This window comes from Mobula birostris, chromosome 10 (genome assembly GCF_030028105.1).
Source record: "Mobula birostris isolate sMobBir1 chromosome 10, sMobBir1.hap1, whole genome shotgun sequence".
Classification (NCBI taxonomy): Eukaryota; Metazoa; Chordata; class Chondrichthyes; order Myliobatiformes; family Myliobatidae; genus Mobula; species Mobula birostris.
The window spans coordinates 16,423,560-16,436,222 of record NC_092379.1 but is presented as its reverse complement, the minus strand read 5'-3'; the positions used below and the strand labels follow the sequence as shown (position 1 = coordinate 16,436,222).

At 55.4% G+C, this 12,663-nt stretch overlaps 1 protein-coding gene across 1 annotated transcript; it reads left to right on the top strand.

Annotated features, from left to right (window-relative positions):
* The first annotated feature begins 443 nt into the window (after positions 1-443).
* Positions 444-11,102, top strand: LOC140203843 (type 1 phosphatidylinositol 4,5-bisphosphate 4-phosphatase-like). The gene is made up of 7 exons (XM_072269974.1): positions 444-602; positions 3,675-3,874; positions 3,975-4,081; positions 5,764-5,875; positions 6,121-6,173; positions 6,746-6,836; positions 9,502-11,102. Exons 1-7 carry the CDS (start codon positions 467-469, stop codon positions 9,643-9,645), a joined length of 843 nt encoding a protein of 280 aa, XP_072126075.1. The 5' UTR covers positions 444-466; the 3' UTR covers positions 9,646-11,102.
* The last annotated feature ends 1,561 nt before the right edge of the window (positions 11,103-12,663 follow it).

Here is a 12,663-nt window from a genome sequence, read left to right as displayed (position 1 = left end):
CTCTTTTCCACAAGGTCCCATCATCCGCAAACAGTGACCTACCTATATCCACTGGTACCTTTGTGAAGACATCATTGATCATAATGATGAAAAGTAACGGGCTAATCACACTACCTTGAGGTGTGCCATTTTCCACTATGTACTGTTTTGATTTTTTCTACCAAACAAAAAATCTTTAATCCAATTAAAAACTCTCCCACCAACCCCCATCTTGTGCAGTTTAATTAATAATCCTTCCTTCCACATCATATCATAGGCTTTTTCAATGTCAAAGAACACTGCCAGGACCTCCTCATTTCAGTCTCTAACATAATCACTGAGTCCAGCAGTGAGACTTTTTCTGTCGCCACACTTTAAAGGGATCAGCCAGCTGGTCTCGCCCACTTTAAAGGGACGGGACCTGGGGGCGGGTCGATAGCGATGACGTCAGGGGGCGACGGCGCGTTGAGGTCATACGCCAGCCGCCATGGCCGGGAGCGGGGAGCGATCGCCGCTGCTGCCCGGCGGAGGGTTGGAGGAGGGCGGCGGGGTCTCGGCCTCGGCCCCGGCCCCCGGCCCTGGCCTCCCCACCCCGCCCTTCGTGCATCTCTCGAAGCCGGCAGGTGAGGCGAGGCCGAAACTCGGGGTACGGGCCGAGGAGAGGGAAGGGGGGGCGGATCACGTGAGCATCGGGTCCTGGGGACGCTCGACTCTCCTTCCCCATTAGCCCCGCCTTTCCACCCCGTATGGACACGCCCACTATCTGCCCCTTCCTCATCAGCCCCGCCCACTCCACCCAGGAGACCCGCCCTCTTTCTCTTTGGCCCCGCCCACTACACGCACTTCCCTTTAGCCCCGCCCCTCTCCAGCGACCCTGTCCCTTCTCAAAACACAAAATACTCTGCAGATGCTGGGATCAAAGCAACACTCACAACACGCTGGAGGAACTCCGCAGGTCGGGCAGCATCCATGGAAAAGATTGGTCGACGTTTCGGGCCGGAACCCTTCGTCAGGACTGTAGGGGAAGGGGCAGAGGCCCTATAAAGAAGGTGGGGGGAGGGTGGGAAGGAGAAGGCTGGTAGGTTCCAGGTGAAAAACCAGTAAGGGGAAAGATAACGGGGTGGGGGAGGGGAGGCAGGGAGGGGATAGGCAGGAAAGGTGAAGAAGGAATAGGGGAAAGCACAATGGGTAGTAGAAGGAGGCAGAACCATGAGGGAGGTGATAGGCAGCTGGGGGAGGGGGCAGAGTGACATAGGGATAGGGGAAGGGAGGGAGAGGGAATTACCGGAAGTTGGAGAATTCTATGTTCATACCAAGGGGCTGGAGACTACCCAGATGGTATATGAGGTGTTGCTCCTCCAACCTGAGGTTAACCTCATCATGGCAGTAGAGGAGGCCATGTATGGACATATCCAAATGGGAATGTTGAAGTGGGTGGCAACCGGGAGATCCTGTCTGTTGTGGCGGACAGAGCAGAGGTGCTCGACAAAGCGGTCCTCCAATCTGCGTCGGGTTTCACCGATGTAGAGGAGGCTGCACTGGGAACACCGGATACAATAGATGACCCCAACAGACTCACAAGTGAAGTGTTGCCTCACTTGGAAGGACTGTTTTGGGCCCTGAATGGTGGTGAGAGTGGAGGTGTAGGGACAGGTGTAGCACTTACGCTTATAGGGATAAGCGCCTCCTTCCACTACCCATTGTGTTTTCCCCTATTCCTTCTTCACCTTTCCTGCCTATCCCCTCCCTGCCTCCCCTCCCCCACCCCTTGATCTTTCCCCTTACTGGTTTTTCACCTGGAACTGACCAGCCTTCTCCTTCCCACCCTCCCCCCACCTTCTTTATAGGGCCTCTGCCCCTTCCCCCTACAGTCCTGACGAAGGGCTCCGGCCCGAAATGTTGACCGATCTTTTCCATGGATGCTGCCCGACCTGCTGAGTTCCTCCAGCGTGTTGTGAGTGTTGCTCTGTCCCTTCTCTGTTAGCCCCACCCAGGAGACCAATAGACTTGCCCCTTCTCCATTATCCCTGCCCATCCACTCTTCGGACCCGCCTACTACCTGCCGTTTCCCTATTAGCTCTGCCGCTTCCCCTTTAGCCCCATTTTGTTTCATTCCTACAGATACAGCTGTGGGGCCGTCCTGTCCTGTGCAGCCCTGCCCCCCCCCAACTTTATAAACCTGCTGTTTCCCTATGGTCACACCCACACACTCTGTTGGCCCCCTGCTCTCCCAACACTGATTGGGGCCCAGAGAAGATGGGACAGGTGAGGTCTCCCCCCCCCCATCACTTTCACTCTCCCTTCTCTCCCTTCATTGCTGTCCTTTCCCCACCCCTCCTTCCTCTTCACCACCTCGGTGTAATACCAGATGGAGATTGTCCCCCACCTTGCCAATGTACAGGGTTGTGGTGGGGCAGGACCATAGTTGGAGACCAGGATCAGATGGAAGGGAGGGTAAACAGGCAGAGGTTCAATCTATTCGCAGGTGATGTTAGGCGCTGCAGGAGGAGAGTAGGATGGGAGGATTGGCACTACTGATGCTAACACTGCCTGTACAGTGTGACTGACGTCTCCTGGCTAATGTGCGGAGACTGTAGTACAGTGTGACTGACATCCTCTCAGCCTGTGTTGTATGGAGGAGACGGTTGTGTAATACAACTGACATCCCCTCAGCCTGTACTGTACAGAGTCGGTGTACAGTGTGACTGACATCCCCTCAGCCTGTACTGTACAGAGTCTGTGTACAGTGTGACTGACATCCTCATAGCCTGTACTGTATGGAGACTGTACAGTGTGACTGACATCCCCTCAGCCTGTACTGTACAGAGACTCTGTACAGTGTCACTGACATCCCCTCAGCCTGTACTGTACAGAGTCGGTGTACAGTGTGACTGACATCCCCTCAGCCTGTACTGTACAGAGTCTGTGTACAGTGTGACTGACATCCTCATAGCCTGTACTGTATGGAGACTGTACAGTGTGACTGACATCCCCTCAGCCTGTACTGTACAGAGACTGTGTACAGTGTGACTGACGTCCCCTTAGCCTGTATTGTATGGAGACTGTTGTGCATTGTTACTGACATCCTCGTAGCCTGTATTGTACGGAGGCTGTAGTACAATATAACTGACATTCCCCTCAGCCTATACTGTACAGTCTGTGTACAGTGTGACTGACGTCCCCTTACCCTGTATTGTACGGAGACTCTGTACAGTGTGACTGATGCCCGTAGCCTGTATTGTATGGAGACTCTGTACAGTGTGACTGACATCCCCTCAGCCTGTACTGTATGGAGACTGTGTACAGTGTGACATCTACTCAGCCAGTACCATACAGTGACCGTTGTGCAGTGAGATTTACAGCCCCTTCCCCTGTACTGTATATAGCCCGTTCAAGTGCAGAGCCTGACAGTCCGTATGCCTGTATTATATGTAGGTTGTTATGCAGTGCGACTGTTGCCCCCTCTGCCTGTAGTGTGTGCATTCTGTTCTTCTGTAGTGACTGCCATCATCCCCGCCTGTACTGTACAGGCCTGATGTGCAATCCCTCTGTCTGTACTGTAGGTAGCCTGTTGTAGTGTGACTGACACAGTGCCGTACGTAGCCCATTGTTGTGTGAACTGAAGACCTCCCCTCTCCCCTCAGCCCGTTGCGCGGTGCCATTGATGCCCGTCCTGTGTTCCTGTTGTTTACCAGGTTTTGCGGAGTTCCCCGAGACACCGGCCACAGCCCCCACACTCCTGCCCGGCGAGGACCCCCCGCCGTACTCCCCGATGACCAGCCCTGAGAGTGGCAGTGCCCCGATGATCAACTGCCGGGTCTGCCAGTCCCTCATCAACGTGGAGGGCAAGATGCAGCAGCACGTCGTCAAGTGTGGCGTCTGCAACGAAGCCACGGTGAGGGCTGCCGCCGAGGCGGTTGGGGGGGTGACTCGTTCTGTCGTGCACCCGGGTTCATCTCCCCAGGCTCATCCTCCTCTTTCCCTCCCCTGCACAGCCCATAAAGAATGCCCCCGTGGGGAAGAAGTATGTCCGGTGTCCCTGCAACTGTCTTCTCATCTGCAAGGTCACCTCGCAGAGGATCGCTTGTCCCCGGCCGTACTGGTGAGAGCACCGTTAAAAGTACAGGTATCGGCCCGCGGTGCTGGGGGGCGTTTTATAGAGACAGACAGACAGACGCTGGTCAGTGTACAGATCTCCCCTGCGAGACACCGGCCAGTGTACGGATCTCCCCCGCGAGACACCAGCCAGTGTACGGATCTCCCCCGCGAGACACCAGCCAGTGTACGGATCTCCCCCGCGAGACACCGGCCAGTGTACGGATCTCCCCCGCGAGACACCGGCCAGTGTACGGATCTCCCCTGAGAGAGAGGGAATGAGAGACCCTGGTCAGTGTACGGATCTCCCCCGCGAGACGCCGGCCAGTGTACGGATCTCCCCCGCGAGACGCAGGCCAGTGTACGGATCTCCCCCGCGAGACGCAGGCCAGTGTAGGGATCTCCCCTGAGAGAGAGGGAATGAGAGACCCTGGTCAGTGTACGGATCTCCCCTGCGAGACACCGGCCAGTGTAGGGATCTCCCTTGAGAGAGAGGGAATGAAAGACCCTGGTCAGTGTACGGATCTCCCCCGCGAGACGCCGGCCAGTGTACGGATCTCCCCCGCGAGACGCAGGCCAGTGTACGGATCTCCCCCGCGAGACACCGGCCAGTGTACGGATCTCCCCTGAGAGAGAGGGAATGAGAGACCCTGGTCAGTGTACGGATCTCCCCCGCGAGACACCAGCCAGTGTACGGATCTCCCCCGCGAGACGCAGGCCAGTGTACGGATTTCCCCCGCGAGACGCCGGCCAGTGTACGGATCTCCCCCGCGAGACACCAGCCAGTGTAGGGATCTCCCCTGAGAGAGAGGGAATGAGAGACCCTGGTCAGTGTACGGATCTCCCCTGCGAGACACCGGCCAGTGTAGGGATCTCCCTTGAGAGAGAGGGAATGAAAGACACTGGTCGGTGTACGGATCTCCCCCACGAGACGCCGGCAAGAGTACGGATCTCCCCCATGAGACGCCGGCCAGTGTACGGATCTCCCCCGCGAGACGCCGGCCAGTGTACGGATCTCCCCCGCGAGACGCCGGCCAGTGTACGGATCTCCCCCGCGAGACGCCAGCCAGTGTAGGGATCTCCCCCGCGAGACACCAGCCAGTGTAGGGATCTCCCCTGAGAGAGAGGGAATGAGAGACCCTGGTCAGTGTACGGATCTCCCCCGCGAGACGCCGGCCAGTGTACGGATCTCCCCCGCGAGACGCAAGCCAGTGTAGGGATCTCCCCTGAGAGAGAGGGAATGAGAGACCCTGGTCAGTGTACGGATCTCCCATGCGAGACACCGGCCAGTGTAGGGATCTCCCTTGAGAGAGAGGGAATGAAAGACACTGGTCAGTGTACGGATCTCCCCCACGAGACGCCGGCAAGTGTACGGATCTCCCCCATGAGACGCCGGCCAGTGTACGGATCTCCCCCGCGAGACGCCGGCCAGTGTACGGATCTCCCCCGCGAGACGCCGGCCAGTGTACGGATCTCCCCCGCGAGACGCCAGCCAGTGTAGGGATCTCCCCTGAGAGAGAGAGGGGGAAGGGGAGATATCATTCAGTATACAGAGAGAGGGAGAGGCACTGAGATACACCATGTGTGGGGGAGTGGTGATGGACCATGGGGTTTGAGAGGATGGTGGTCTGATGGGCCCACCTGTCTGGGGTATACATTGCGCTGACTGCTGTCTGCTCTCCCCCCCAGTAAACGGATCATCAACCTGGGGCCTGTGCGCGCGGGGCCCAGCAGTCCTGAGCCTGAACCACAGCCTCCCGGGGTCCGCGTCATCTGTGGCCACTGCAAGCACACCTTCCTGGTAAGGGTGAGGCAGGGGATGTGAGGGGAAGGGTGTGGAGGTGGACGTTTGGGTGAGGGTGAGGTGGGCGGGGGCAGGTGAAGGGCCATGTGAGGAGTGAGGGTGGGGATGTGAGGGGAGGGGTGAGGGAGGGGATGTGAGGGGTGAGGCAGGGATTGTGAGGGGAAGGGTGAGGAGGAGGATGTGGAGGTGGAGGGCGACGTGAGGGTTGAGGGACCGTCTCAGTGGTTCTCTCTGTGTTGCAGTGGAGGGAGTTCACGGACCGGACCCTCGCTCGCTGTCCACATTGTCGTCATGTGTGAGTATGACGCCGATCCCCGTCTGCTGGACGCCAGGCCTCATAACTCCACCACCCCCTTCCCTTCTCCCCCACGGCAACTGCCAAACCCCCTTCCACCCCCTCCCCTCTCCCCCATCCCTACTTGCTCGTACCGCTCCCCCTCCCAGTCCTTCACCTCTACTTTGCCCCCTTTCCCTCCCCTTTCTCTCGCAACTCCCCTCTCCTCCACCCTCTACCACTCCCTTGCCTTCCGGAGCCTTATTTCCATGCACCTCACGGTCACCTTTCCTCAACCCCACAACTCTCCACACCCACCCCCACTCCCCCAAATCCACCTGTTACTCCATGGCTGTCTGTCACCACCCCAAACAACTCTCTGCCCCCTGCCTACGCCCCTCTGCTATATCCCCACTGTGAGAATTGGGGAGAGGGATTGATGGGCATTCTGGGAGGGCCAACACTGATGGGTGGAACGGCCTTTTCCACTTTCAGACCCACCGCCAGCTCCCAGTACAGCCGTCTGTTGTAACAGGGTTTTCTCCTTTGCTTCCTTTACATCGTGCACTGAGCTCTCCCGTCTCGTTTCCCAGATCTTCCATCGGGAGGAGGTATCCCCGCAAACGGTGCCTTTGGATCTTCAGCCTCGGACTCCTGTTGGCCATCGTATCGGCTGTAGTGACAGTAAGTGTTGCTTGGCAGTGGGTCAGACGTGTGGCCGCTGAAATCTGATCAATTCTCAGCTATCACTCTATCCTGAGGTGTCTGATCAATACTCTGCCCTCTGACCCTGTCACCCGATCAATACCCTGCTCTTTGACCCTCTGACCTGATCAATACCCTGCCCTCTGACCCTGTCACTTGATCAATACTCTGCCCTCTGACCCTGTCACTGATCAATACCCTGTTCTTTGACCCTCTCACCTGCTGATCAATACTCTGCCCTCTGATCCTGTCACCCGATCAATACCCTGCTCTTTGACCTCTGACCTGATCAATACTCTGCCCTCTGACCGTCACCCGATCAATACCCTGCTCTTTGACCCTCTGACCTGATCAATACTCTGCTCTCTGACCCTGTCACCTGATCAATACCTTGCTCTTTGACCCTCTGACCTAATCAATACTCTGCCCTCTGACCCAGTCACTTGATCAATACTCTGCCCTCTGACCCTGTCACCGATCAATACCCTGTTCTTTGACCCTCTCACCTGCTGATCAATACTCTGCCCTCTGACCCTGTCACCCAATCAATACCCTGCTCTTTGACCTGATCAATACTCTGCCCTCTGACCCTGTCACCCGATCAATACCCTGCTCTTTGACCCTCTGACCCTGTCACCTGATCAATACTCTGCCTTCTGACCCTGTCACCCGATCAATACCCTGCTCTTTGACCCTCTCACCTGCTGATCAATACTCTGCCCTCTGACCCTGTCACCCGATCAATACTCTGCTCTTTGACCCTCTCACCTGCTGATCAATACTCTGCCCTCTGACCCTGTCACCCGATCAATACTCTGCTCTTTGACCCTCTCACCTGCTGATCAATACGCTGCCCTCTGACCCTGTCACCCGTTCAATACTCTGCTCTTTGACCCTCTCACCTGCTGATCAATACTCTGCCCTCTGACCCTGTCACCCGATCAATACTCTGCTCTTTGACCCTCTCACCTGCTGATCAATACGCTGCCCTCTGACCCTGTCACCCGATCAATACTCTGCTCTTTGACCCTCTCACCTGCTGATCAATACGCTGCCCTCTGACCCTGCTCATGACTGCACTGGAGTGGGGTCTGACCGGGATGTTGCCTGGTGTGGGGCTTCTGAGTTATCAGGAGGGGCCGAAGATGCCTCCCTCTGAGGAAGGTCTGTGATGGTTGAGGGGAAGGCTGATTGTTCCTGTGGGAACTGCTTAAATTTCACGTCACATGCCAGTGATAATAAACCTGATTCCGATTCTGATGGTCCATCTATGCGAGAGTCAATGATAGGAAGCAGAAGGAGAAGGTGGGAGGTTGTTTCTCGGACTGTAACCACCCTCCCCCAGAGACCCCGTGACTAACGGTGTTCCCCAGGGTTCGGGGCTGGGCCCATTGCTGTTTGTCATCTATACGAGCAGGTACAAGGCAGGGTTAGTAAGTTTGCGGAGGACACTACAATCGGTGCTGTCATTGACAGTGAAGATGGTTATCAGGATTTACAGCAGGACGTTAATCGGCTGGGTCAGTGGGTCGGGAAATGGCAAATGGAATTTAATTTGGATAAGTACGAGGTGTTGCACTTTGGGAAGACAAATGGGGCTGGACTTTCACAGTGAACAGCAGAGACCTGGGGAGCATCGCAGAGCAGAAGTGCCCAGGGATACAGGTACATGGTTCCCCGAAAGTGAAGTAGACAGGTGCTGGCCTTCATCAGTCAGGGCACTGAGAGCTGGAGTTGGGACATGCTGCAGTTATACAAGACGTTGCTGAACGTAAGAAATAGTGGGCAATCTGGCCTGTCAAGCTTGTTCTGCCACTCAGTAAGATCATGGCTGATCTGACCATGGACTCATCTCCACCCACCCTCCTGCCCTTCCCCCATAACCCTTAATCCCATACTATGCAAAAATCTATCTAACCTTTTCTTAAATATATTTACTGAGGTAACCTCCACCGCTTCATTGGGCAGAGAATTCTCTGAGAAAAGCAGTTCCTCCTGATCTCCATCTCTACTCCCTCGAATCTTGAGGCTATGTCTCCTAGTTCTGGTCTCACCTACCAGTGGAAACAACTTTCCTGCCTCTATCTTATCTATCCCTTCCATAATTTTTTCTGTTTCTGTGTCTGAGGCCACACTGAGGAGTGTTGTGTTCAGTTCTGGCCGCCCTGCCGTAGGAAAGATGCCATTAAGCTGGAGAGAGAGCGGAGGAGATTTACGAGGATGTTACCGGGACTTGAGGAACAGAGTTGTGGAGAGGGGTTGAACAGACTGGGACTTCAGTCCTTGGAGTGTGGGAGACTGAGGGATGATCCTCTGGAGGTATATAAAAACACGAGGGGCACAAATAGGGTACACGCCCACAGTCTTTTTCCCCAGGGTAGGGGAATCAAGAAGCAGAGGGCACAGGTTTAAGGTGAAAACGGAAAGATTTAATAGGAACCGGAGGGGTGGTCTGCATATGGAATGAGCTGTCAGAGGAAGTGGTACATTACCAACATTTAAGAGACAGTTGGACAGGTACATGGATAAGAAAGGAGGGAGATGGGACAGAGTGGACAGGGAATCTTGGTTAGCATGGACCATTTGGGCCGAATGGCCTCTTTCCCTGCTGTGTGACCTGTGACATTCTGAATCTGCTCCGCAGGCGACGACATGGAGGAACGCCAGACACTACCACGGGATCTATGCTGCCTGGGCAGTGCCCATCATCCTGAGCGTCTGTTGCCTGGTACGGGCCTGCTACTGGGGTTGCATGAGGGTCAGTCACCCCATCCAGAACTTCTCCTGATCAGCGAAAGGGTCCCGGACCCTGGAATCATCGGGAAACTGCACATCCTAGATGGAGCCACTCAATGCACTGAGGAGCAAACTGACGGACTGAGGGACCACGCGGCGATTTTCCGAGGAGCCTGTGCCCAGTGACCCGTGCTACAGCTCAGTGTCCGGTCGCCGCACCCTCCCCTCACTCCCCGCCCTGTGTCTGGTGACCTGCACTACAGCCCAGTCTCTGGTCACTCCCTGTTTCCCTACCCTGTGTCCAGTGACCCGTCCTACAGCTCAGTGTCCGGTCGCTGCCCCCGCCCCCTCCGCTCCCCACCCTGTGTCTGGTGACCTGCACTACAGCCCAGTCTCTGGTCACTCCCTCTTTCCCTACCCTGTGTCCCTGTGTTCAGTGACCCGTGCTACAGCTCAGTGTCCGGTCGCTGCCCCCGCCCCCCCCCACCGCTCCCCGCCCTGTGTCTGGTGACCTGCACTATAGCCCGGGATCCAGTCACCCTCTCTCCCCCTAACCTGTGTCTGGTGACCCATACTACAGCCCAGTTTCTGGTCACCCACCACCCCCCACTTCCCCCTGCCTTGTGTCCGGGGACCCACACTACAGCCCAGTGTCACCGGGACCCTGTCTCCCTCTCCCCCAGACCATTCACCAAGGTAGTGACTCCAGCCGGTGTTGGGTTTGGCCTGTCCTAGCCGGGGGCAGGTCCTGCAGATGGACCGTGCTGTGCAGGTGGGAGCTCCGGGGTTTCTGAGCTCTGTCCTCGTGTGACTGGGTCTCCCACCCAACCCAGGACAAGGGAATGGGCTGGCACTGGCCTATCCGCTGTGCGCAGGGCTGTGGGATCAGTGTTTCCCATGGCGGATGTGGGCCTGTGTGGCTTCAGTCGTTGAAAGGCATCATGGGTAATTGGCGCTCCTTTAAGGGTGTCTGGTTCCTATTGGTTGATCAGTGTATCTCTGTCTCCCCGTTGGTGGATCGATGTATCTCTATTCCCCCATTGGTAAACTTGTGTATTTCTGTGCCCCATTGGTGGATCAATCTATCTTGTCTCTCTTCCCCCCACCATGGTGCATTGGTTTCTGTCTTCCCATTGGTGGATTGGTCTACCTCTGTCCCCCCCCCCACCTCATTAGTGGATCGGTCTATCTCTGTCCTCCCCATTGGTGGATCAGTCTATCTGTCACCCCACTGGTGGATTAGTCTACCTCTGTTCTTCCCCCCACCAATTGGATTGTTTTCTCTAACTCCCCATTGGTGGGTCGGTGTTCCCCTCCTCCCCCATTCCTGTGGGTGAGGGGTTGGGTGGTGCATTCTGTGGTACTGGACTGAGCTGTGGCAGTGGGTTTGCACACAGCTCCTTCGCTTGTCGGATCACACTAATCGCTATGCTTGCTGTATCATGCCTTCTATTTAACAGTGGAAATTAATTTTATGTTGATTTAACAATAAAGGGTAAATGATTTTAACCCTGGTTTGGAGCGCTGTTCCGTTTTACAGACAATACTGCGTAGGGTCAGGCCCACGGCGTCTGTGCTGACCGTGGTGCCAAAATAAACCAAGTCCCTTCTTCCTGCATGTCTATAACGCCTCTATCGTATCCGCCTCCACCATCACCCTCTTTTGAACTTACCCCTTTCACCTGAAGCCACTGCCCTTCTGTTTTTGACATTTACACCCTGGGGGGAGAAAAGCTGCCTGTTGCAGATCACCCCTCATAGCAGTCAGCAAAACAGGTCAGTCAGTCTGTGCCGAGCTTCCGTTCCATCCTGGGCTTCAGGTCACCTGTTCCTCCTAGGTTATTCCTGCTGTCGAATTAGTTGTAGGAGTTATGGCCGGAAAAGTGTGAAGTGATTCACTTTGGAAGGTCAAACTCAAAGACAGAATACAGGATTTTTAGCAGTGTGGAGGGAAACAGCAATCTTTGGCTTCACGTCCAAAGATCTCTCAAAGTTGCAGCGCAAGTTGATAGGGTTGTTAAGAAGACATACGGTGTGTTGGCCTTCGTTAGTTGAGGGACTAAGAGCCGCACTACGTACAGCCCAGTCTCTGGTCACCCCCCCCCCGCCCTGTGTCCAGGGACCCACAATACAGCCCAGTGTCACTGGGACCCTGTCTCCCTCTCCCCCAGACCATTCACTGAGGTGGTGACCTTGGCCATTGTAGGGTTTGGCCTGTCCTAGCCTGGGGCAGGTCCTGCAGACGGACTGTGCTGTGTAGGTGGGAGCTCTGTCCTTGTGTGTGACTGGGTCTCTCACCCAACCCAGGACAAGGGAATGGAGTTCAAGAGGTAATGTCACAACTTTACAAAACCCTGGTTAGATCACACCTGGGAGTATTGTATTCAGTTCCGGATGCCTCGTTATAGGAAAGGTATGGAAGCTACAAAGAGGAGGCAGAAGAGATTTACCAGGATGCTGTCTGGATTAAAGAAGATGGCACCAGAGCATAGTGGTTAGCACCACACTCTACAGTACAGGCATCCTGGGTTCAATTCCCGATGCTGCCTGTAAGCAGTTTGTATGTTCTCCCTGTGACCGTGTGGGTTTTCTCCCAAAGCCCAAAGACAAATCAGTTGGCAGGTTAATTGGTTACCGTAAATTGTCTCGTGACTAGGCTAGGATTAACATAGAACATAGAATAGTACAGCACAATACAGGCCCTTCAGCCCACAATGTTGTGCCGACCTTCAAACCCTGCCTCCCATATACCCCCCCCACCTTAAATCCCTCCATAAAATCCCCATTAAATTGGGGATTGCTGGGCAGCATGGCTTGAAGGGCCCATTCCCACCTGTAAACCAATAATTTGAGAAAGCTGGGGCTTTCTCTTTGGAGCAAAGGAGGATGACAGGTGACTTGTAGAGGTGTATGAGATAAGAAGAGGCATTGATAGAATGGACAGCCAGAGGCATTTTCCCAGGGCGGGGAGGGTATAGCTTCAAGGTGATGGGAGCATAACGGTGTGGGATTTAAGAGGGAAGTTCTTTCCCCAACAGAGTGGTGGGTGCAGGGAACATGCTGCCAGGGG

Bases quoted from the DNA above. Each gene is read 5' to 3' on its own strand.
- LOC140203843 (XM_072269974.1), top strand. From the start codon at position 467: ATGGCCGGGAGCGGGGAGCGATCGCCGCTGCTGCCCGGCGGAGGGTTG. The intron at 603-3,674 runs GTGAGGCGAGGC...GTTGTTTACCAG, and splicing joins GCATCTCTCGAAGCCGGCAG to GTTTTGCGGAGTTCCCCGAG. The intron at 5,876-6,120 runs GTAAGGGTGAGG...TCTGTGTTGCAG, and splicing joins ACTGCAAGCACACCTTCCTG to TGGAGGGAGTTCACGGACCG.